Source organism: Lagenorhynchus albirostris, chromosome 16, assembly GCF_949774975.1.
Source record: "Lagenorhynchus albirostris chromosome 16, mLagAlb1.1, whole genome shotgun sequence".
Classification (NCBI taxonomy): domain Eukaryota; kingdom Metazoa; phylum Chordata; class Mammalia; order Artiodactyla; family Delphinidae; genus Lagenorhynchus; species Lagenorhynchus albirostris.
The window spans coordinates 83,374,157-83,400,284 of record NC_083110.1 but is presented as its reverse complement, the minus strand read 5'-3'; the positions used below and the strand labels follow the sequence as shown (position 1 = coordinate 83,400,284).

The window sequence follows — 26,128 nt, the reverse complement described above, 5'->3', positions numbered from 1 at the left end:
GGAGAAAACCAAGCAAGGGCCTGTGCCTGCGCCTCGCGTGCTCGGAGCACCAACCCTCTGTACCGGGGGCTCCCCAGGGACTTGCGTCAGCCCCACCCCTCAGGTGGCCCCTCTGGTACCGCACGTTGGGGCCTCTGGGCCAGGCTGCGTGTCCTGCCTCAGGAGCGAGGTGCCTACCCCATTCCCCTCCCCTTCTTCATCACAGGTGACCAGGTGAGGGGGGCACGTGAGTGGCCGCTGGCTGTGCCTGCTTGGAGCCTTCACCAGCCCTGAGCAGCCCTGAACTTACACTGATAAACAGCGCACTCTCCTTCCTCTGAGGAAAGTCCCGACCCACCTTGGGGCCCATCCTTGTAACTGAGAAGGTTTCTTCCAAGCATTCTTGTATGAATCACTTTTCGGACAAAGTCACAGATTCACATCACATGCCCGACTGTTAACGCTCTTCCACCGGACTCCATGGTTAAATCCAATGATGTACGGGGGGTGCTCACACTGCCACTGCTGACGCTTCTGTCATGAGCACGCATGACAGACGCGGGGAGCCAGGCCCTGGGAAGGGGCGGGATGTGCGTATGAAAAGGAGGGGCACTGGAGGGAGGAGGGAAGGGAGAGGCCCGGGAGGAGGCAGGCTAGCACTCTGACCTCTCCTGGGGCAGCTGGTCCACGGGGCCTGTGAAGCAAGGGCACCCGGGGAGGGCAGGGCTGGTGCAAAGGGCCTGCAGTACCTGCAGGGGACGGAGGAGGGAAAGAGCAGGACGGAGGGTGCGTCGGGGTGGCAGCCACCTTCCTCGGGACGCGGGCTTGCAGAACGCAGCACCACCGCGGTGCAGGAGGGATGGCTGAACGACAGCCGTGCCCCCCTCTCTTGGTCTCCTCTGCATTTTTCTTTTTAAAGGCCTTTTTTTTAAGATTTTTTTTTCACGTGGACCATTTTTAGTCTTTATTGAATTTGTTACAATATTGCTTCTGTTTTACGTTTTGGTTTTTTGGCTGCCAAGCATGTGGGATCTAGTTCTCTGACCAGGGATCGAACCCACACCCCCTGCGCTGGAAGGGCGTCCCAGCAATAACCGGGCGCACCCCACCACGTGGTGCCTGGGAGGGACTCGGGAGCCGCCGTGGGAACAGGGAGCGGGTGGGTCAGGCCTTGCAGGACCCCCGCAGCCACACCTCAAGGGACCCCGCAAGGGGCTCACCGGAGTGGCCTCTTCTGGGCACTCCTGCTTGCGCTCCCTGGAGACGGTCACCTTCCGTGAGCGCGCCTGGCATGGCGGGAACAGAACCCGCGTCTGAACTCTCCGGGGGATTAAAACTGGGCCACCTTGCCTCTTTCAGGCAAACACAAAATCACTGGGGGATGTCGGGCGTCGACGTCGGCCAGGAGACCCAGGGCGTTTACCACCTCACCACGGAAAACGCTTGGGCGAAGGCCGTCCAGGGCGCTGGCTGCACAGCCCCACCCTTCCTCTGCTGGGAGCCCCGTCCAGAAGCCCACGTCCGCTCCCGCAGCCTTGGGCAGGGGGCGGGGCCGGGGAGGGTGGGTGCCTGGGGGGCAGCCCCTCCCTCGGGGGTTCTCCTTCACTGTCCCGTGCCCTCCAGCCCGCCCCTGCCCCCACCTCCCCAGCTATGCCCTGCGTGAGCCTTCTGTCTTCCCAGCCTCCTCTGGGGAAGCTCGCCCAACCCGCGGTCTTCAATGCACGCACACCCGATGGCCTGGAGGTCTGCCCGCAGGCTGGCACCCCCCGTGAGCGCACACTGGCGCATCCATGGCTCCGGACCCACGCTGGGGGCGCCCGGGGCATCCACGTCCAGCCCACCACTGCATCCGGCCCCTCTGCCCCAGGATGCCTCCCTCCCTGCTCAGAGCACGGCTGCCGGGCACCGGCACGCACCGGCACCAGCCCAGGCCCCGGGCAGCACAGGGAGCAAGGCTGCTGCTCCCGGACTCTGGATTCCAGGAGGAAGACACGGTAATCAGAAGGCCAACCCAAGCACACCAAGGTGGCCGGTGCCCAGAGACGAGGGGGGCCCGGGGTCTGAGGTGCTGCAGCAGCCTGCGAGCTCCCTCCGTCTCACCCGTGGCTCTGATCACGCCCAGGGCCAGGTCCTTGGCCCATGACGGCGGTTCATGAGTTCCCGGGAACGGGACGGGCGATGCCAGCACGCCATGCTGGTGGCACCTCTGAACGAACAGACTTCCAGCTCGACTTTCCCGAAGGACATGCAGGTGGGCAGGGACCCGGCCAGTGGGCAGGGCCTGAGGGAGGGTGGCCCGCCGCAGGACGCCCAGTGGGGGACACTCTGCCTCCTCAGGCCTGAGCAGACCAGACGAGCCACGTGCTTAAGTGAGCGGCCACTCGGGATGGTTCTTAGAGGCAGACAAAATTTACCGTAATCATTTTATTCAAGTCTGAAACTTGCCCTTCCAGCAGCTCCTGCTTGGAATGGGAAATGCTGCTTTGCCGCCATCTCCTGGTGAAAATGGGCATCTGCAGGCTCCTGGTGTGCCACTGCGTCCAAGGCCACAGCCCCCAGCTCGCTGCCCACCCAGCCACAGCTCCTCCAGGCTGCAGACCCTGCTGGCCCAGAGCCCCCCAGGACGCCGACTCCCAGGACACAGGCCCCCAGGACGCTGACTCCCAGGACAGAGCCCCCCAGGATGCCGACCCCCAGGACAGAGCCCCCCAGGATGCCGACCCCCAGGACACAGGCCCCCAGGACGCCGACCCCCAGGACAGAGCCCCCCAGGACGCCGACCCCCAGGACACAGGCCCCCAGGACGCCGACCCCCAGGACACAGCCCCTCAGGACGCCGACCCCCAGGACACAGCCCCCCAGGACGCCGACCCCCAGGACGCCGACCCCCAGGACACAGGCCCCCAGGACACCGACCCCCAGGACACAGGCCCCCAGGACGCCAACCCCCAGGACACAGGGCCCCAGGACGCCGACCCCCAGGACACAGGCCCCCAGGACGCTGACTCCCAGGACACAGCCCCCCAGGACGCCGACCCCCAGGACACAGGCCCCCAGGATGCTGACTGCCAGGACACAGCCCCCCAGGATGCCGACCCCCAGGACACAGGCCCCCAGGACACAGCCCCCCATGTTTCCGTGAGCCCCCCACCGTTATGCTCATCACCAGGTGCAGCTGCAGGTTCAGCTCTTTCTGGGAACAGGCTGCAGTTTTCTGATCCCTATTAATACCTGTGACAGCATTTATGTACAAGATAAATTCATTTCAATTTCCTTTTTCAATTAATGGCCTATTATTTGAACCACACTCAGCTAAAATATTGCTCCAATACTATTAATCTTGTAAAAATTAAATTTGCCTCCCTCTGACAGCCAGAGGCCACCAGGCTGGGGCGAGAGGGTGGCCATGTACCTAGGCCATGTACCTGGCCAGCACTGCCCAGGTCCCCTCCAACAGGACGTCCAGGGGACCCAGCAAAGGCGGTTCCACGCACGACACACTGAAGGGGCGACGGACGGGCACGACGGGGATGGGGCCGCAGGGCCAGGGCCAAGCAGGATTTTATCACAAACCATTACGGTCCCAGTCAGGAGACGGGTGACAAACACACGCCTCCCCTGGGGAAGAGTCTGGGATGAGGTCCAGACCCGGAGAGTGGAGCACCACTGGCCATTCCCGCCGCCCCCCACCCCCCCGCCCCGGGAAACATGCCCACACTGGACTGTGGTTGCAGGAGGGGACCACCGGCAGGACAGCAACCCTGGAAGGCAAGCCAGGCCACAGCCTCGCAGGGCCAGCCGACACACCCACCCCTCCTTGGGCAGGCTGGACCTTCATCCTCAACTCCCAGACACTGTCCAGTCCTGCAGACACCTGGAGCCACAGCCTCAGGGCCTCAGACCTGGGCTCATCCCCATGTCTGATGCAGTGCCGTCCCGTGCAGGGTCAGTCCTGCCCAGGGAGGTGCAGCCCTGAGCGCCGTCCCAGACTGGAGCCAAGCAGGATGTGGCCCTGTCACCGACTAACGTGCCATCAGCGCACCTAAGACTGAGAGAGGAAAACGCTGCCGGTTCTAATTGAGAGATACTGTGGGTGTTAGATGCACCCGGGTCTCAGATGTAAATGTGACAATCGACTCGTGGAAGAACAGACTGGAGGTAGTATCGTCCTTAGGTACCTCCATGCACCAGCCGGACAGGAAGATCTTCCGGGCGTGTCATTTGTAGCGTCTGCAGTGGTTGCAGATTACCCCACCATGTGGCTGGTCCACAGTGTAAAAATACCTAATTCTGGGTACTTAAAATTACTTCCAACTTCTGTTATCAAATAATTTTTGATGACCATGCTTATACACAACAGTTTGCACGACGGCTACTTCTCCAGGGAAGCTGCTGAGTGACGGCAATGCTCTTCGGCAGGTTTCTGTATTCCACTGCGAACTGTGAAGTCACATTTTAAGATAAATCTCCAGGGAAGAGGAAGACCGAAATGAAGCTCTCAGCCCCCAGGCGCCTCCAACACAAACCTCTTCTCAGCCCACCAAGCATTTGGCTGGAGGAGAGACGCAGGTTTTACGTCAGCATGTCACGACAGGTGACACAAAACAGACCACAGAGAACTAGAAAACTCAGCATTTCGAAAAACTATGGAAAACTTCCACAGACAGACAGACAGAGACAGTGGGAGCTCCTGGCCTTCCTGAGGCCGCAGCTTCTGTGCACAAGAACCAAGGCCCCGTCCACTAACAAGCTGATACCCACGCTTCACTGTTGACTCAGTCCCAGGCGCACATAGAGCCCCACGGGGCACGGAGGCCGGGCCCAGAATAACTCCCTCAGCGGACGGACGGCCTCTGCCCCAGGGAAGCAACGCCTCCACCCTCCCTCGGCCACCCACCCCGCCTCAGTCTCTGGTCCACTGGGGAAGGTGTATCAGATGTGTCAGCCCTTCTGAGGAATCAGTTTGATTTCGTTGATTTTCTCTAATATTCTACTTTCTATTTCACTGATTTCTGTCTTATTTTATGATTTCCTCTCTTGTGAGGGCGCTGGTTAAATTTGCTCTGCATTTTCAAATCTTCTAACGTCAGCATTTGATGCTGGAAATTTCCCTCTAAGCGCTGCTTTAGATGCATCTCACAAATTTTGAAGGTTTTTAGTTTGTTTTTCGTGTAATTGGAAATAATTTCTAATGTCCTTTGTGACTCATGGGTTATTTACAAGTTTCTTGTTTATTTCCAAATATTTGGGGCTTATTTCCAGATACCGCTTCTGTTTCCTCCTAATTGAGTTCCTCTGGGTTCCTCCTAATTGACCTCAATCTCCTACACGTGCTGAGCTGCGTTTTCGGCTCCGATTTCAGTGTGTGGAATGTTCCATGTGCACACACAGGCCAAGGCTCGTCCAGGCCCCAGACCGTCTGTGCTCTGGCCGCCAGGGCGGGAATGCTCGAGTCCTCGGGACGGACCCCCTCCCAATCACCGGCGACCCTGCACCCACCCCGACAAACGTCAGAGCAACACTCGCCTTCCCAGGGAAGAGAGTGGAGGCCGCCTCGCCCCTCGGCATGCCACGTGCAGCCGCCAGCCCCGTGTCCCACGGAGGCCCGTGAGCTCATGCCGGCTGTCAGGGACTCTGCCAGCTTTCCCGCACACGTAGCTCTGACACGGGTACCCGCACGATGGGCTGCCACGTCCCCCTGGGGAGCTGCCCCCCGCGCCCTGGCCCCGTCACAGCCCTCGCTCTGAAGGCTCCTTCGGTATCAGCTTGGCCACTCCTACCTTCTCAGAACCCGTGTGGATGGTCTTTTTCTTCATCCTTTTACTTATAAAATGCCCATCTTGCCACCTAAAGGAGACTGTGAGGACCCGAGCATGGTGTCCACGAGGCAGAGGCGACCAGGGCCACGGTGGGCCATGGCGGCTCTACTGGCCAAGCAGGGACCGAGGTCTCTGAGAGGGGGAGGCAACGAGGGGCCCCGCTAACCCGCCAGCAGCAACCCGGGGACGATGCTGACCGCCTGACGCTTGTCACAGTGACTGGATCATGGGGTTTACACATTGTACCAAACTCTGACAGATCCCAGCCACGACCTTTTCCAGCCCTTTCCTCTCCCGGCCCTCCTGGCGCTCCAGAGACACCACCTGACGTCCTGGCACTGGGCGACACCCATCGCCAAGTCCTTCTTTCTCCACAGCTCCTGTGGCTGCGGCCCTTCAGGGAGCTCTTCCTGACGCTGTGGCCCTAAGCTGCTGCTAACGGTGTGGTTCTCATTCCAGACGCTGCCGTTTTCATCTGAATAAGTCCCACTTGGGGAAAGCATTTTTATTTGCAGGATGAACTGCGGAGAGGGAGCCGTCGGGGAGAAAGGGGAGAGAGAGGGGGGCTGTGTCCCCACCCTCGAGGCCTTGCTGGGCCCGCCACTGTGGGGTGAGGCCCCTGCGAATGCGGGGAGGGTCCCCCCACCGAGCAGAATGGCAGAGGCAAGACCCCGGGATGCAGGATCTTGCAAATGCAGCTAAAAGCAGAGACACGAACCTGCAGCCCGTGACCACCTCACAACTGGCATCAGACGCCCCGAATTTAAGGCCTGAAACCTGGCAGCAGCCTCTCTAAGCAGAGGGGAAGCGCGGTGGCACCTCTGCCCCGGCCGCTCTACGCAGGACGCTCTTCCCAGCCCCCACTCCCCGCACGTAAGCCCCGGTCCAGGCAGCGGGCATACGGTCACCTGCTGCCGGATCCCTGGGCCAGGGATGCCTTGAGGAGGGGACCCAGCAACCAGCACCTGCACCTGCAGCAGGGGACGGTGTGAGGGGAAGGCCGCGGAGGACAGATGACACAAGACACTAGGGAGCACAGGCGGCCTCAGGGCTCCCCAAATACGGTGAGAGCCTCCCAGCAGCAACGGCCACTCAAAGCCGGCCGACCTCACTGCTCCGAGACGCCCCCGCCTGGCCCTGCACCCGGCACGCCCGTGGCCACCACGCCAGCCGGGGTTGCTTCCCCGGGCATCCGCCGTCCCCCAGACCACTGTCACACTGTAATTCACGCACGGCCGCCTGTGCCCGTGGCAGAGCTGGCCACCGAGTCTCTTTATGTAATCAGAGGATGGCAGCTCCAGAAGACTCTTGGCTTGGCAACGCTTACTCCACGGAAGGAAAGTGTGCTCACCGTGAAGTGTTCCTGGGACTCGTAGTTTTCATCCAGGTAGACCCGCGCCCTGTTATACTCTTTCATCGCATCACCGGACAGCAGCTCTCTGGAAGGAAAAGAGGGAGCTGTTTAACGCACAGCCACATGGACACCGCACCCTCTTATAGGAGCGCTTACGAAGCACAGGAATGGCAGCTTGGAAACCATGCTTTACGTTGTCCTGAAAACAATAGCAACGGGGGGGAGGGGGAGGGGGAGGGGAGGGGGGAGGGGAAGAGAGGCGAAGGTGGATAAACTGAGACCCACTCTGTGCCCTCAGCGCAGGCCGCTCCATGCCAGCCGTGGGATGAGCAGGATGGGGGCCCCTCGGGAAGCTGACACGGGGAACTCACCCAGGGCCACACACCAGGAAAGCTCGAGTCCACAGCCTGTGGGGCATCCTGGCTGTTTGCGCCCGGTCCTCACAGAGGCCACGTAGGTGCCCCCAGGCCTGGGCAGTCCCACCCGCCTTCGCTCCTCACAGGAGAGAAGCTGAGGACCGTGAACAAGGGGCCAAGGCTTTGCAGCAAGAAGGAGGGAAGGGTCTCCAGACGTCCCTTATGAACAGGATCCAGCCCTGACTGCACACCTCACGGCCACACTTTGTCACCACAAAAGCCTTCAGCAGGCGGCCTCGCCGCCGTCTCTACAGACATGACTGGGGCAGAGCTTCTGCGCACCCTCGAGTTCTGTGATGGCGTGGACGGACGCAGGCACCTGACCCCTCCCCCACCAGCGCCCCGGCAGGGGGTGGAGGACATGGGTGCCGTGTGACCAGCCAGCACTCAGGGCAGGAAGAAGAGGGGCTCCAGCTTTAAGGAGTGACAATGAGCAAGGCAGGAAGGAATGGGGGGGAGGGGAAGGAAGAAGAAAAGCCTTGAGAGGATCAAACTAGTCCTCAAGCACCTACCTGCCTGCTGGGATGAACCCCAACATGCTTTAGGGGGCGAGGCAAGACGCAGACACGAAACACACACAGCAGTAGAATCAAAGTTACTGACATGTTGAAGGAGCAACAAATATGACCCATAATCTACAAAAAAAGGCAACAGAAACAGATGTAGAAAGGATAAAAATGATGGAGTTTGCTGAAAATAAACTTGAAACAGATATTATAAATGTAACCAAAGATTTAAAGGAAAACATGGACACAAATGAAAGTTCTAGAGCTGAAAAATACAGCCTCAGAAATAAATTCACTGAATAGGCCTAACAGCAGATTAAAACGTAAAGAAGAACAGACACAACTATATCCAAACTGGAGCAAAGAGGAAAAATGGACTGAAAAAAACAAAACAAAACCGAAAGAGCTGTAGAGACCCGTGTGACAGTCTCCCATCAGGAAGCCAGAGTCCAAGAACAAAAGAGAAGGGAAGCAACCACGCAAAAGCGTCTCCCAAATCTCAGTGAAGTCATAAACCTACAGGTTGAAACAGCTCAAAGAGCCCCAAGCAAAAGAAACACAAAGAAAATCAAACTAAAGCAAAACAATCAAGTTGCTGCTCACCAGCTAGAAAGACAAACTTAGCAGTCAGGAAAAAAGACACACGATATACAGAAAATGAAGACGAGAACAGCCGCCCAGTTCTCCTCCGGAACAATGGCACACAGAGAACAATGGGACAATACCCTTAAAGCACTGAAGGGAAAAAATGGACAAGCTAGAATTCTGCTCACAACAAGAGCATCTTTCAAAAACAAAGACAAAGACCTTTTTCAGATAAACAAAAGCTGAGAGAATTGACCAGCAGCAACTTGTGTTGAGATAAATGTTCAGGTTCTCAGGCTGAAGGAAAATGGTGCTGGAGAGAAAGCTGAGTGTACGGAGAAGGACCCACCCCGGGAGGGGCAGGTGGCTCTAGTCAAACAGGTGACATGTTCTCTCACTTTTTAACCTTTTCAAGAGGCAACCGACAGTTTCAAGCAAAAATAACAACATGTGTGTGACGCAGAGCACAGGCAGGAGTAAAACATCTCTGACAACAGCAGGGGGACGGCGGGGGGCGGCAGGGACGGGAGCCGTGCGATCCCGCAAGCTCGGACGCACAGCCCTGCCGGGCGCTGCCCCTCACCTGCGTCTGCTTGTCGCTGATGTGCCCAGCTTCTCCAAAGGTGTTCTTTTCTTACTGACTTACTGCAGTTCTTTATATATTTAAATACTGACGATTTCTGTCAGTAAAGTATATTGCAGATATCTTTTCCCAAGTGTGGCTAAACTTTTACTTTGTTTATAGTGTCTCTTGATAAAGCTTTTAACTTCAACATGGTCAAATGCGTCAGTCTTTCCTCTTGAGGCCTGCACTTTTGCACCTTTTTAAAGAAATCTCTCCCTAGATGCTCTCCTACACTTTACTCTTGAATTGTCCTCGGGCCTTTTACATTGACTCAGTAATAACTGAAATTCATCCCTGTGTGTGGAGAGAACAAAACGTGCTGGGGACCCAGTTTCATGGTTTCCTGGCCCAGGACACCAGTGGTACCGCCCCCTGACCCAGCCGCCACCTGCTGCACACTGGGGTGAGGCGGGGCAGGAGCTCCGCTGCCGCACATCTAGGTGCCGCCTGCACACACGCGCGCACGCGCACACACACACACACACACACACACACACACACACACACACACACGAGGCCCTCGGGCCGGGGGAGTTGAGGACACCCCCCTTGCTGTGTTTCAGTAGTACTGCAGTGAGTCCTGCCTCTCTGCACTTCCACATCAATTCTAGTGTTAAAGTGTTAAGAAAACATTTTGATTGAAATTGCCTTAAATTAAAGATTATTTGGGGAAAGTCTGGTAGCTTTTAAAAATTTGCCTTTTAACAAAGGACCCCACAATTTGACAGCTGAAAACACGGATGGCTTGTGGCATTCCACGCCACTGGGGACTGTGACAGGGGCCGAGGCCTGGGACAGCAGCTGGACTCAGCCTCAGGTGGGGCCCCAGGCTGGGAGCCTATAGAGGCCACCCACCCGCAGACCTGCACACCACACGTGGCCCCGGCCCACCCCACCCACAGCCGCCGTCAACGACCAGCCTCACAAGTGGCACGTGTCACCTCCCCACACTCCGCCGGTGGGAGCTGTCACAGGGCCCGGGGGTCTGGGGTCGGGGAGGACAGGGCCACATCGCAGGGGACATAGTGCAGAGAGGGTGTCCCAGGCACTGGGGCCAGAGTCAGGAAGGACGCTCTGGCGGCTGCCGATACCCAGGGCTGTCCGGCACGCAGCCTCTTGGCCCAGGCCTGCCGTCCCACCTGTCCTGCCCCCGCCCCTGCGCCCACTTCCCGAGGCCCGGGCCCTCGCTTCCTGTGTGGCGCCAGGCAGGCCCGCCGTCCACAGAGCCACACCGACGATGGCGCTCTGTGCCCGTCCCACTGTGACAGAAAAGCTGTGGGCTGCTGTGTGGACATCAGCCCCGTCTGTCCCCGGCCGCAGCAGAGGCAGAAGCAGCAGGCTCACAGCCATCGGGCCACGTGACGGCATCTCGGCCTGGACCCGGGGGGCGCTGTCACCCCACCCCGGGCCTCGCGCTCACACGAGCGTGCCCACCACCCCAGGAGGAAGCAGAGGGACAAGCGGCTGCCCCGGGACGTACCTGACGAACTTGTCCACGTGCGACATGGAGGCTTCATAGTTCTTCCCTCCGAACTCCTGGCAGTGCAGGGCCAGGAAGTGCGGCCTGTGCGTGTGCACGACCTGGGGAGGAAACACGGCAGCGTCAGGCCCCCGCGGGGTTCCTGCCACAGTGCTTTCCCCACAAGTCCTGAGGACCTCGGTCCCCAGGGCCGTTCCCTCCCCGTTACTACAAATCCTCAGAAAGGATTCACAATTCCTCAGAACCTTCCTCAGTAATCTGGACATTTCCTCCCAACTATAGAGTCCCGCGTGTCAGCTGCAGGGCACCTGCAAAGGCCCAGAGGAGCAAACATGCATCCTAACCTCACACGTGAGGGCAGCCATCACTGATGCTGCTACGGCCGCCAGCGGGACCTGGTCCAGCCACGCGGCCCCTGGGCAGCGGAGCCAGCTTGGCCCACCTCCTCTCAGCGCCGCCCACCCACCACAGCCCACGGGGCCAGGCCCGCCGCGTCTCCCTGGTCGCCAGGGTCCCCTGCCCGCTGGGCTCCGACTAAACTGGCCACACTTCGGCCACTCGACCTGCAGTCGTCCTCGAAGCTGCGGCCGCTGACCCCCCCCAGCGGCTCCTCCAGGAAGCTCACAGGGCTGGTCCCGAGAGCGCCGTCCAGCTGCCCCCCGCTGCCCACACCCAACCCAGCACGGACCCAGCCGACCCCAGGCGGTGGCACGGACCTGCGTCTCACCCCTGCCGTAAGCCACGTTAGGCGTCTCCGGGCCACCCACAGGTCACCTGAGCAGGTGCCGGGAACCCACGGCCAGGAACCCACGGCCCTGCCCTCCTGGGGCGCCGGGGACAGCGAGTCACCGATGGGGCACACTGTGTGGCGACGAGGCGGCGGTGCCAGGACACGCACCGGGGGCGTCAGCACGGCCTGGGGGAGCAGCAGGGGCAAGGGCTCCTGGGACCGGAAGGGCAGCGATGGAGGCATACCAGGAGGCCAGGCAGGGCGCTTGGAGGCCGAGAGGCTGCCTGTCCCCGCCTGCACCCGCCCCTCTGCCCTTCCTCGGCTCTGCGCTTCTCCGCCCCCTCCCTGGTACCTGCTGACACGGCAACACTGCCGGCTCTGAAGCCTCACCCAAACCCACAGAACTACCTTGTCCCTCCCCAGGCCCACCATCCCAGAGGCAGGTCCCCTACACAAGGCCATCCGCGCCTAAGGCCACAGTGTCAGCGCCTGAACCCGACCTCGGCCACCACCGCGTCCTGCCCGGAGGTCAGAGCACCGTGGACAGGTGAGGGCTGCATCCAACGGGCCTTGCGGAGATGGGTGCTCCGGGAACAACAGCTATGTGGCCCCTGATGGGAAGCGGCTGCGTCGAGGGTTCAGCCAGGCCAGAAGGTCGGCCACAGGGACAGAGGACGCAGGCCATCAGGCCCTGGGCGCCACGCTTCTGCGAGTCTCGGAAGGAAGCATTGCGCAGCAGTAGCTGCCCCTGACCCGCAGACAGCAGACAGCACGTCCAGCCTCGGGGAGAGTGACTGGACCTGGTCCTGCTCCAGCTGTGACATCAAAACACAATCCCCAAGACGGGGAGGCTCTTTAAACAGGAGGAAAATTCAGGCCAGAAAGTGTACTTTTCAGCCGCGTGGGAAAGGCGATGCCAGCGGGTAGAGCGGCCTGCCCTGGCTCGCACCCTACGCTCCGTTGAAGCGGGTTTACGGGACGCCCACCGGGTGCTTCCGCTTCCCACTGGACACAGGCGTGGACTCTCTCTGTCCCTGGTCACCAGCCGCAGGGCTCAGGCTCTCGGGGACAGGGACCAGAACAGGCCCAGACGTTTCCCCAGCTGGTGGCGCCACAGCCCTGCCCGGGGGCAGGGGTGGGGAGAACAGGCGGCTCGCCTCGGCGAGCTCAGTCCTGCTCCGCGCAGGCGCTAAAACACAGACTCCGAGACAAGCTGGATGCCACCCGCCGGCGGCCCCCTGGCAGGCGCCCTCACACACGATGCCCCCCGTGCAGCCCTTGCCGGCATGGAACGATCACAAGACAAAGTTCAGGAATCCCAGGGGTATCCATGCAGCAAATCACATTCACCAACCGGAAAAGACTGCAGAATGGTCTCCGGGCCTGAAGCCTGGATGCAAAGGGCACAGGGGACCCCAGTCAGGAGAGGCTCCGGGCCAGCCTGGGTCAGATCACCAGACCAACCTGCCCTCAGGCCCAAGGTCGAGTGTGCACAATGCCAGCCACGCCCACAGCTGCACACAGCAGCCTGGCCACACGGAAGCCACCAAAGGCTCCCTGATGTGTGCAGCTCTGTCCCCCACCCTCTGCAGTACCCAGAACAATATATAAAACCAGACCTTCACAAAGGGGGCACAGAATTCCCCCAGGAGCAGTTCCTCTCTGGGAAGCTGGTGACTTCACACAAAGTGAATGCGATGCTCTGACACACGCAGATCGTCACGAGCGCGACTGTAAGGTTCGTGACACCAGTTTCTGTAATTCTGCAGCGTGTTCTTTGACCAGCTCTACAACAGGCGTGGGAAAAGGAGAAGGAAGCCCCAGAGACGCTTGGGTTTTGTGGGTGAAGACGGGGCCCCGAGTCAGTGACAGGTTCCTGCAGTTCACACTGTCACCTCTTGTAACCGAGGCTGCAGGTCACCAGATCGTGGCTGGGACCACGACCCAAGTCCCCAGTAAAAGCCAAGCGGAGCCGCTTTCCAAGGACTTCCCATTATGAATTAGGGCAGCGAGGACGAGGGGCCCACGTGCGGCCGCGTTAAGTCACAGACACACGGGGTCTCTCTGGGCAGGCCTGCCCACCTGTCTGCCTTCACCCGAATCCCATACACGTCGCCCTCGTAAGACGACTCTCTGCTGTGGTTTAAATTGAAATAGCCGTTTATGGCACAGAAGTCACTCTTTAAATCATATGAAACTCCTCAGACATTTGACTCTGATCCCACAAATCTCAGAAAATGGAGAAATCCAAAAAGAGCAGCCCCTCGGGAGTGGGCGGACGCCCCTCGTGCGGACGCCAGAGCATCCGGGTGGCGCCCAGCAGAGGGTCCCCTTCCTGGGACGTGCAGCCGTCTCCGCGGTGGTTTATCTCTGAAACCCGTGGCGGGCTTGCCTGAGCTACAGGGCCTGGAGGAGCAGGGGCCCAGGGCAGCCCCCACCTGCCTGCCCGAGCCTCAGCTGCAAAGGAGAGACGAGGCCTGTGTACGGATGGCGGGGGGACCGGGCACCGGCGAGGGAAGGGGCCTGGCGGTACCACCGAGGTGGGCGCTCCAGGAGCTGCCGGGGCTCCGGCCCTGCTGTGGGCCAGGGAAGCCCCTTCACAGCCACAGCTGAGGAAGCAAACGCCGGCCTGGGGGTGGGCGGGCTGGGACCTCGCGCCCGTGGGGGGCCGCGCCTGAGCTTACAGCGGCACCGGGGGACGCATGGGGTGGGCACCACCCCGATGGGCACGCTGTGGGCTTCCTGGGCACTCACGGGGCCAGACAGCCCACTCCTCTCAGTCTGAGGTCACCCTGCGCAGAACACGTCTCCCTACAGCGCTGCCAACGTTCTTCCCGAAGGACCAGCCCGTCCACTCGGGCTTTGCCTTAAACAACTGGGAAGAGGCGACACTCAGCATGAAGCCGGTGGGTCTGCTGGCTCCGGGACGCACGGCTCCATCTCGCCCTGGCGTGCGGGGCTGGGGTCCGGGGCTGCACCACGGAGCACCCAGAGCAAGAGCAGAGCTGGGGTTCCCCTGCCTCTCGTCTTCCCGGCCCGCACACCTGCACACCAAGTCCGTCTGACCCCAGGCTCATCTCCACGTGTGTCTCCCCTGCCCCACCGTGCTCCTCCCAGGGCCTCTTGCATCTCCACCTCCAAGAAAAGACGTGGTGCCTGAAAGCCCTCCAGGAGCACTTTTTCGTGCTGTAAACTCACAAAGGATAGTGACAAAATGAAGAGTTGAAATTCTCAGAAAATCTGGCTTACGAGGTTTCCATTAGGATTGTGCTTGGCCAACAACAGAAAACCAACAACCAGCCGCTTGCATAAGGAGGCCGGGCTGGCAGGCAGAGATGGTGCACCTGCTCGCAGACGGCATCCAGGAACCAGCTGCTTCCACCATGTCTGCTCTGCCACTGCGAGCACTGGCTGTCATCCTCATGACTGCAACATGGCTGCAAAGCCCCCAGGCCTCATGCCTACATTCCAGGCGGGAAGAAGTGGAAAGGGCATAAGGTTAAAGGAAAAGGGGAAAGGGCTTCTTTTCTAGTGCTTTGCCTACTTTATTTAGACAAGAATGCTCTCGCCGGGGACTTCTGCCTACACACTGTGTCACAGGACACCCCCAGAAGCCACGCACAGGTGGCACTGGATGGCACTCTGCAAGCAACAGAGCCCGGTGTGGGTCACGTGCAACCATACATCGGGGGGGGGGTGCCGTCTGCCCCCTCTGCCGCAGCCTCCGCCACACCACGTACCCACCTTCCAGTCTCCCAAGTCCCAGGCTGAAATGAAGGACAATTGTAGGGTGGCCACATCTGTGACCCCCTTTGGTGCCATGGTCTCTGAAGACCACTGGTTAGCAAAGCCCTGGGCACAGACAAAGGGCTCGCTGACTAAGGAACCTGCTGTCCCTCTTCTCTTGACACCCCCCAGACCTGAGCCCCTCTTCAGAAGGCTGTGCTCCAGCCCAGTCAAGGTGCTGGGTGCAAACGCGCCACAGACACGCAGGTGCTTCCAGCCTGCCCAGTGCTGGCGCCTGCGACTCGGCATACAGCCAGGGCCGCGTGTCCGCGTGTCCACATGTCCCCACGTGTCCTTGGCCTGGAGCCGTGCGGGCAGCTCCCGCCCCTCCACGCCTTGCCCTCCAGTCCCCGCCATTGCGTTCCGGTCTTACTCAAACACCAAGTCATCTGTCCCAGCTCAGCGGGAGGGAGACTTTCCGGCTGGACTCCCTGCGCTGCAGCTCTGCCCAGACAGAGGCTGGGGAGCCCCACCCAGCAGAGGTGAAGCCCCTGTGTGCCCACAACACCATCCCCGACTGAGCCACTTTCTGGGGAAGGATGACCCCTATCCAACACATTTTAATTGGTAATCACAATTAGATTTAAATTTAAACACAATTAAACTTAAACTAAATTTAATTCCAAATTTAAATTATAGTGAAAGTAAATTAACCTGAAACTGAATTTCCGTTGATCATCAGTTTAAATCAACAGCCAAATAAAATGACTGATATTATTTTAACTCTTGAAACTCAGTCTTCTACACAATGACCCAGACGACACTTCCCGATGGCCGAGCACGACCGCCTTTAGGGACGACAGGCACACCCGCCTTAAGCGCACACGTGTGAAAAGTCAGCTCAGGAGCGGTTACCGTCACAACGGTTATGAGCTTCCCAGCGAGTGTGTGTCTTACTTGGGTTCCCCTCTGCGTGGAGAAGCACATGCAGGAGGCCTCAGCATGTGCTTCCGCCCGGCTGCTGACAAAGGTCCCGTCCATCTAACCCGGAGCCACCTGCATTACGTGGACGCACCTGGTGGAGCGCCTGCCAGCGGAGCCTGGGCGGCAGGGGCAGGGAGCCCGATGGGGACGCAGTGGAGGAGGGGAGACCCTCGCTCCCCCCACGAGAGCGGGTGGCCAAGGGGTGCAGGGAGCGGCAACCCTGGAAAACCAAGCTCCAGGGAGCAGTGCAGCCCTGTTGAACCACAGTGACCTCAAGTGGCGTGGACACAGCCCAAGTTCAGGGCTGCTAAGAGATCGCCCGACATGCCACCTACCGGGACCCCGCACACATCGGCGACCTCGAGGGCCACTCGCCAGGCCCAGCCATGCCTGGTCGCAGGTTCCAGCTGGCATGGCCTCAGGTGCCCCATCCACACACAGCGGGCATGACAGGACGTTTCAAAAGCCAAAAGGAGGTGTTTAGATGAAATCACGCCGAAATGTAACATAAAGAGGCCAAAGTCACGTCTCATTTGAAAATGAAGCTATTAAAATGACAAGATCCTTATCACGAAACATTTCAGAAGAAAAGTAACGAATGATCATGGAAACGAACAGCGTACACCAAGGGACACGCCGCTGCCATTTCTCTACGCCCACAAGTCGCACGTTTCATTTACAACCAAAGGTGACGGAACAGATCCACACAGGTTTTCCCTGAACAGCCGGAGATAAACTTGCAGCCAAGGTACGGGGAGCTCCTGCTCTAAGAGTAGACTCAGAAGAGCCTCGCTCCCACCTCTGGCAGCAAAAGCACCAGCGGGGCAGCGCGGGGCTTCACGACGGGGAAGGAGGAGCCTGACGGCGTCACCTGGATGGCCGGATGCCTTCCTGCAGGCACGTTAAGAGCAGTGACTAACGCCCCAACTCCATCCAGGACAGGCCACTAGGGCGTAAATTGGATTGAAAATCACATACACCAATATATTTGTATCCACCAGTTCACACGATACTAAAAACCCCACACGTTAGTCATCTTGGAGTCAGGACATTCTTTTGAAAACTGGTAGATAAAGAGAATGAGGCAAGAATTCATCCTGCCTTGCTCTGTACCTGCGCCTCTGGGGAAGGAAACCAAGGAGGGCAAGCGTCTCCTTAGGAAGCATCCCAGCTGCCTGGCCAGCCACGACCACACGGAGAACCTGGAGGGCATCCCACAGCGCGAAGCGAGTCACAGAGAGACCCCCTGTATGACCTCACTCACTCGTAGAATCTAAAGCCAAACTCAGAGAAACAGAGGATAGAAAGGCAGCTTCCGGGGCTGGGGAGGGAGGAGGGGGTGGGAGATGTAGGTCAAAGCCTCAAGTGATGAGATAACAAGTTCTGGATCTAACGCACAGCCAGGTGACCAGTCCACAATGCGCAGTTGCATGCCCCAGGCCCTGCGGGCGTGGGAGGGGCTGGGGGAGGGGCTGGAGGCCAGAAACCCTCGAGGGAAAATCCCTGGAAGCACCGGCCCACAGGACCAGGTTGCAGGGCGCTGGTGAGACTCTGCTTCTGGAGAGAAAAAGGGAAGCCAAGCGGGCAGGTGGCCTTGGCAACCGGATAAAGGGGCAGAGGAGAAAGGGGGAGACAGAAACGCTGAGACAGAGGAGAGGCTGCTCCTTCACTGCCCGACGCCAGGCAGGGTGGCCCCCCGTGCTCCGGACTTCGCTGGACAGACAGAAGAGGGCGCTGTGAAGCTAGGAATCCTACCCATGCCGACACCGTGGGGACAAGCCAGAGGAAGTTCAAGTCCCTACAAAGCCGCTGTGAACAAGTCAGCAAAAATGCACACGTCCCACGCCAGGAAAAGGCCCTCCGCCCCAGAAGGAGTCGCGAAGCCACACAGAATTACAAGCCGACATCGCAAACGGAGGCAAACGCACTCAAACAAGCGCGGAGGTGATGCAAACACACCTGGAATTAGAAACACAAAACTGAACTAGAAATGGACCCAACAGAGAGAAAGAAAAGTGTGGACTAACCTCAGGAAAGAAAGGGGAGAAAAAGACAAAGTCATCACAGAGAAGAAGAGCAAATTACAAAGTGCCCAAGGGAGAATCAGCTTCAAGGGAAATTCAGCAAGAAAGTGAAAACAGCGTCATGAAGAGAGCAGTGGAGAAAGGAGTGACCGTGGCCGATAGGCAGCAAAAGAAGAACATCTGCCACACGGGCCCCAGAGAGGAAGGGGAAACCCATGGACCAGAACTGATACTTAAAACCATAACCCGAGAAAACTTGCCAAAAACAGGAAAAGACCCGAACTCACACACTGAAGGGCTTACTGAGCACCTGAGAAAATTAGCCCCAAACCACTGACTCCTGGACATATCCTAGTGAAACTACTAGATTTCAAAGGTAAAGACACCATCCTCCAGGTCTCCAGGAAACAACATCAATGAGACCCTCATCAGGACCAACGCTGCAGAACAACCTTCACTGAAAACCTCAGTGAGACAAAGCGTAAGGCAAGGATTACACACACATCAGCCAACTGTCCTTCAAACGTCAAAGCCAGAGAAAAACAGTTTTCCACATACAAAATCCGGTCAGTTCTGTCCCCATGAGCCCTTCCTGAGGGATCTACTAGAGCAGGGCTGGGCAAACGTTAACCTCAAGAACCAGATAAGACGGTAGGCTCTGCAGGCAACGCCACTGGGCAGGTGTGGACAAGATGCCGTGTGAGTAGGCGTGGCCGCCCCCCAGGAACTTGATCCCAAACCAGGCAGCAGGCGGGATGGGCTGTGGGGCGGGGAGGTGGTGCTGACTCCTACTTAAAGCAGCAATGATAATACCGCCTGCCGGAGTCCTCCACGCGTGTGGACCTAAAGCACACGCCACACAGAAACGCATACGATGCCAACGTTTGTACATCATACGTGAAGGAGCATAACGTTAACCAGAAGCAGGGGGAAACCTTTAGGCCCGTGTATCGAAACCTACAGCAACCACTTAAAAATAGTTTACAAAAGGCAAGAGGCCAATAAGCAAATTTAAATAGAATGCAAAACAAAAAAAAAAAAAGGAAAGAAAGAATCCAAAAGAAAGCAGAAATGGGGAAACAAAGGGACAAACCAGGAGGTACAAACATAAAACAGATAATTAAACGGCGGACCCCAAATCAACCGTATCAATGGTTACGTTAAATGTGGATGGTCTGGGCCCACGCCGAGTGGTAGGGCTGCAGGGGCCCCCGTACGGGACAGCGTGGAAGGTTCTGCGGGACAAGGCAGCGCCAGCACCAGGGGAGATGGGCGTGCAGAGTCACCCGCGGAAGGGAACGGGCAGAAGGACACACGGGAAGCCTGGGAGGCCTCCTCAGTGACGGCAGGGGACCCCAGGGGGTGAAGAGCCTGCGTGGTAACCAGACAGAACTCGTCAGGAAGACACACAACCACACGTGTGTACATGGCCAGTATCAGAAACTCCCACTCACAGGAGCACACACACACACACACGCGTGCACACACGCGCGTGCGCACGCTGCCCTAACAGACCGCACGGAACAGTCCAGGCTGCAGCTGCATGGCGCACCCGCTTCCGTGGCCCCCTCACCAAGAAGGGTCATCGCTGGGCCACAGAATAAGTCCCCGTGCCTGCTGCCCAGGGCTCTCGGAGCGTCCACGTCCCTAGGCGCCTGCCTGGGACAGTCGCCGTGCACAGGCCAGACACAGAGGAAGCACCAGACGGCATGTCAGTTCGACGCCACCACAAATGCTGCGGTGCCGGGACCGGCTGTGGGGATATACCCAGGCCCCGGGGCCGCGCAGCCATTCCCGCCCCAGAACCACACGCGCCAGTTCCAGCCCAGAGCTCTCTGGGCAGCTGAGGATGGAGCTGCTGGCCTTCCCCAGCCTCTGGGAAGGAGCTCTGGAAGCTGAATGAGCCCAGACAGAGATCCCTTTGGGTCCGATGGCATGGACATCTTGAGGATGGACAGGAATGTCCCTCCAAGGTGTGGGCAGCACGTCGGGTCACGTCTGGTTGGAAGGAGCTCAGTAAAGCGGGAACTGGACGGGGCAGAGGGCTCCAGGCCCCCGGGAGGGTCGGTGTCTGGCGCCTCCGCCCACCTGGGCTCTGGCTTGGCTCCCACCCTGCCCACCTGGGACAAGGTCACTGCCCAAACTGCACACGTGCTCGGCCAAAATTCTTTACCAAAAAAAGGAGCTTCTGCGAACTTTAGGGAAAAAGTAGGCAACTGATAAAAATAGGTGGGTTCGTTCATAGGAAGGCTCAAGAAAAATATTTTGGAAAAGAGCGAAGTAGAAACTTTGGCAAGGAAGAGCCTAGGGAATTAAAAAAACCAAAAAATACACACCCTGCGGCCAAAAAGCAGCCCCTTCCTGATGCTGTGCAGGTGGCCCAGTGAGAGGGCGGCCCTCGGCTCCCAGAACGCAGGAGAGCAGCCCTGTCATCCCCTCCCCCCCACTAAAAATAGAAACAGCCAGGCCTGGTTAGGCTTTTTCCAAAGAGAAGCGTCTGAGTGACCTAAAAAGGAATCACATCCACAAACAACCCGGTGGAAGCCGGGAGAGCCAAGATAAGGAGCCGAAAAGGGACAAAGGAATTCCTCCCGAGGGAAGATGGCTGCCACCTACCAACTGCGCCTGAACACACCCTGCACACAACGTCTGCCCACCCTTGGCCTGGGCAGGTGGGGCTGTCCTCTGGACACCCAGACTGCCCCCGCTCTGCCCCAGGGCTGCGCTGGGACTGGCTGTGGGTGGAGGCTGGGCGCCCGCCCCCAGGAGGCCCAGACTCAGCTCCTGGGGCCCTGACGGGGCGCCGTCCCAGAGCCCAGGCCCCACAGCAGCCGCCGGCCAGCACCCAGGACACCACGAGCTTCTGTGACCTCGCCAGCAGGCAGAGGGCCTGGCCGTCCGATCAGCGAAGTTGTCTCCCTGGCCCTGTGTGGGGCAGGAGGGCCGCTCCGCGTCCTTGGGGTGGGTGCAGGCCTGGCCGTCCAGCCCAAACTGCAGGGCTGGAGTTTTCTTAGTGCAGCCACTGGCCGTGGCACCTACAGGCACGCTGGACCGCCGACCGCAAAGGTGAAGCAGCGTCCGGCAGGCAGGGCAAGCCACTGTTTTACACCAGATCCAGACAGCTGGACACAAGACCGCTCCTTTTAAAGAGGCAGAACCATGGAGCTTGGTTGACTCTTAAGAAAACCTGTTGCTTTGGGACATCAGAGTTGTATATGAATGGATTGATTTTAATTTAAAAAGCACTCTTCCCAACCAAGGTGGGAGCAGGACCAAAGCAGGTCCTGGGCCGACACGTGAGGCCACTGCGCGCCCCGCACGCGCCCACCCGGCTTTCCACATTGACCGTAGGGCCAGCTGGCGGCCGCAGACTCCCGGGCACAGCACAAGATGCCTTGGAATCCCTTCTGGAACCCTGCTTCCTGAAGCCGGCCCGTGTTCCTCGGGGCCATTTGCAGCGCACAGGGTACTGTGATCACCGTCTAAGAGTCCAGATGAGCCCCCACCCCCGCCCCGGCCTTTCATCACAGTGGCTTCCCCCCAGCCCCAGCCACCCCCTAAAGACTATCTCTTCCCCGGGACCCTGGACCCCAAGGAGGCGGCCTCCAGAGTCCCGGCCCGCAGGCTCCCCGCCCTGCACCCATCTCCTCTCCCTGCCGGGGCTCCAAGCCTCTCCCAGTTGCCACGTGGTCCCTGCGCTAGGGCCCCTGGTGCCCGGGTGAGCCCAGTCCCCCAAGGGCCTCAGGCCCCGCCCCTCCAGCCGGCCCCGCCCCTCCAGCCGGCCTGCATCCACCCCTTCTTCCCGCCGCTCTCCTCCCCACCTCGGAATCCCCGTGTCCTCGCCTCTTCCTCCTCTGTCCTCAGTCAGGGAGGCCACCTAACCCCCTTTCACCCCTGGGCCCGACTCCTATCAACGCCCCCCCCCCGCCACCTCCCTCTGCCTGCTCTGCGGCCCCCGCGCCCCCAGCACCACGTCCCCCAGCTCAGGGGCCTTTGGAATCACAGCGACGGGCGCCGTCCTGTTAATGCAACCCGGCAGGTCTCGGAATCTCTAAACCTCCCTTTCCTCACGTGGGAAACAGAGTTTGGCAGTTTGAGCCCATCGCAGGAGTGAAAGGCCGCAAGCGCCTGCCACGCGGCAGCTACAACTGAAGGAAATAGGCCGGAGGAACGTGAGACAGGGGTCGCCTGGAGTCCTGCGGCCCGTTGTTCCCATGCGTGTGGATTTAACGCAGGTGCCTTCGCATCGTTACAGCGAACAGCACAACGAACCCTCTGCCCCATCACTGAAAGTCCATCACACCCGACCAGTTGCTGAGCTGCGGGGCCCTGTGGGCGTGAGACCCCCCCAGTATCCACTTCGGAGGGGGTCCCAGGGTCAGGGGTCAGAGCACTTTCCAGAAGGGCAGCCTGGACACACCGGTGGCACCACGTCAGTGGGCTCCGAGGGGGGTGGGCCTTCGTCCCAGTATCAGGGGCAAAGAATGCAGCCACGCTGACACCAGCGAGCGAGTGGCTCTTCAAGGGCCAATGAGGATTCTCCGCTGGGGCACCACTGGGTCCCCCGGAATCGCTGTGCTGTGCCTCACTCGCCGTGAGGATGAGCCGGCGTCCACGGGCACAGCACAGGCGAGCAACATCTGCAGCCTATCACCAGCTCTGTGTCTCTGTAAAGGACCTCAAACGCTAACGCATAGGGCGAGGCTGGGCACGGGGTGAGGGGGGGCCGCTGCAGACCCGCGGCGGCCGAGCCCACAGCGGGGGGCGGAGGGAAGGACTGGCACTTCCTGTGCCCCCAGCGCCACCCAGAATCCGAGCAGGGCCCGTGCCCCTGGTCTCGCCTCCTCCAGGCCCCCGTCCTTCCTGTAGGAGTGCGTCGTTCCCATCCCCACGAGCCACATTAGTGGATCAGGGCACGCACCAGAGTCTGGCTCGCAGAGGACGACAAGGAAAGCAGTGGAGACACCGTCTCAGGTTTCGTGCGAACATACGTGTCCACGTCAGGTGGGTAAACAGGGTGGGAATCTTGGGTCATGTGGTGGGCATGTGTTGACTTCACAGAAATGGACAGACAGGCTCTCCCACGGTGGCCTCACCATCCTGCGTTCCTGCCAGCAGGCTCAGAATGCGCTGCATCCTTGTCAACGCAGGACGTGGTCAGGGTTCTGTTAATTGTATCCAGTCTGACACATACGAACTGATATCTCACTGTGGTTTTAATTTGCATTTCCTGAAAGCTTAGTGATGTTGAGCACCTTTTCACACGTTTACCATTTGTGTATCTTCTTCCGTAAAGTGTCTATTCAAATCCTTTGCTCATTTGTAAACTGGGTTCTCTGCTTTCTTATTATTGACTTTTGAGAGTTCCTTGTACTTTCTGGATACAAGCCCTTCATCAAATGTGATTTACAAATATCCCTCCCACATCTGGGGTGCCTTTTCATTCCTCTAACAGTGTCTTAACAAAGAGCAAAAGTCCCTAATTATGCAAAGTTCTAATTTATCAGCATTTTTCTTCTATGAGTTGTGCTTTTGGTGCTGTATCTAAGAAACCGTTGCCTAACCAAAGCTCATAAAGACTTGGGAGGGGACGGGGGCGGGACTTAGAGCTAAATTTATTTGTCTGTTTGCTTAATGTACATTTCAGGTGTGCAGCACTGTAATCCGACACCTGTATACACTACAGAGTGATCACCACCAGGAGTCTAGCTGCCATCCACAAATTTTTTTTTGTTTTTTTTGTTTTTTTGGGTTTTTTGTGGTACGCGGGCCTCTCACCGTTGTGGCCTCTCCCGTTGCGGAGCACAGGCTCCGGAAGCGCAGGCTCAGCGGCCATGGCTCACGGGCCCAGCCGCTCCGCGGCATGTGGGATCTTCCCAGACCGGGGCACGAACCCGTGTCCCCTGCATCGGCAGGCGGACTCTCAACCACTGCACCACCAGGGAAGCCTCATCCACAAAATTTTTGTCTTAAGTTTTCTTCTAGAAATTTCATAATTTTAACTTTTACATTTAAGTCTACAATGTATTTTAATTTTTGTGTATGGTGTGAAGTATGGAAAAAAAATTTTTTGCAAATGGATGTCTGATTGGTCCAGCACCATTTGTTGAAAAGACTGTCCCTTATCTAATGAACAGTCTTTTTATAGCCTTTGTCAATCACTTAGACATATTTGTGGGTCTGTTTCTGCATCTCTTTTCTGTTCCATTAATCCATATCTCTGTCCTTTTCCCAAAAGCACACTGTCTTGATTGCAGTAGCTTTGTAGTAAGTCTTGAAATCAGAAAGTGTGACTCCTTAAACTTAACTGTTTTTTTCCAACACTGTTTTGGCTATTCTAGTTCCTTTGCTCTGCCATATACATTTTACATTTTGGAATCGTCTTGCAGTCTTCTACCAAAATGTCCTGCACAGATTTTGATTGGAACTGCAAAACTGGTGGATCAGTTAGTAGAGTTGACATGTTAGCATAATTGAGTCTCGCAGTCCATGAACATGGTACACCTCTCCATTTCCTTGTATCTTCCCTGATTTCTTTCATCAGTGTTTTATGTTTTCAGTGTACAGACATTAACATATTTCATTAGCTTTATACCCAAGTATTTCATTTTGGTGCTACTGTAATAAGTGATCATATCTAACAGAAAAATATGTTTTCAAATTGATCTTGTATGTTGCAAACTAAATAAGTTGACTTATATTTGTAATAGTAAAGTTTCTGTGGATTCCTCATGATTTCCAGTCATGCCTTCGGCCCAGACACAGTCTAACCTCCTCGTTTCAGATCTGTGTGGCTCTATTTCCTTTCTTGCCTGGCGGCACCGGCTAGGACCTTCACTGCCACACTGAACAGAGAGGTGAAACCAGGCATCCTTGCTCTACTCCCACTCCCGAGGCAAAAAAGCATTGCGTCAGCTGTGGGGTTTGTAGTGCCCTCAGAGAAGCTCCTGCGCAAGCTCCTCTCTATTCTTGGTTTGCTGGGAGTTTGCATGAGAGACGGTTGTAGAATTTTGGCAAATGCTTTTTGTGCACCTACCGAGATAATCATGTGGTTTGTCTTCCTCAGTAGGTTGACATGCGTAATCTTATTTATTAATTTTGTATGTTAACATCAGGCTTCTGTTCCTTGGTACTAATGCATTAACTTTTTGATATGTTGTTGTTTATACGCATGCTTGTGTCGCTTGTATCTTTATATATATATATAGTTTCATATATTCGATTTGCTAAAGTTCCATGAATTTTGGCATTTACTCCATGGGGGATACGGATCTATCTTTTTATTCTGTGACGCCTCTGTCTGCCCTTGCTGTCAGGGCACTGCTTGCATCACAGGATGAGTTAAGAAGCATCGCCCATGCTTTAGTCTTCTTGAAAAGTTTCTGTAGGATTGTTATTGTTTCTTGCTTAAATGTTTGACAGAATTCGTCAGTGAAACCATCTGGTCCTAGAGAGTTTTTTTTGTGGGAAAGTGTTTAGCAGAATTTAATTTAATAGAGAGCTCATTTATTTCTTCTTGACTTAGCTTTGATCCTTTGTTTTTCCAAAAACATCTTCCTTTCGTATAAGTGTCCAAATTTATTGGCAAAAAGTTGTTCATGATATTTCCCTTACTATCTTTTTATTGTCTGCAGGATTTTTAGTGATGATTCCCCAATGTAAAATTTCTAAAATTGGTCACTCTTGTCTTCTCCTTTCAGAAACTACATATAGAAGAGCAAATTAAACCCAAAGTGATGAAAAGAAAGGAAAACATAAAGAGCAGAAATCAGTGAAAGAGAAAACAGAAAACAACATTGGCGTGATCAATAAAACCAAAAGCAGGTTCTCCAAGGTCAATAAAACTGATAAACCTCTAGCCATACCGTTGACTGACTTTTCTCCTCTTTAAGGGTCCTGT

The 26,128-nt window shown here is 57.3% G+C and overlaps 1 protein-coding gene across 6 annotated transcripts in view; it reads right to left on the bottom strand.

The window, feature by feature from the left end:
- Positions 1–26,128, bottom strand: part of INPP5A (inositol polyphosphate-5-phosphatase A) — a 176,056-nt gene that overhangs the window by 85,022 nt on the left and 64,906 nt on the right. For all 6 annotated transcript variants that reach the window (XM_060125301.1, XM_060125304.1, XM_060125305.1 and 3 more), the window contains exons 3-4: positions 10,765–10,865; positions 7,150–7,237 (exon numbers count right to left, since the gene is read on the bottom strand). In XM_060125301.1, the coding sequence (XP_059981284.1) occupies positions 7,150–7,237; positions 10,765–10,865 (189 nt within the window). The remainder of the gene's footprint in view (positions 1–7,149; positions 7,238–10,764; positions 10,866–26,128) is intronic.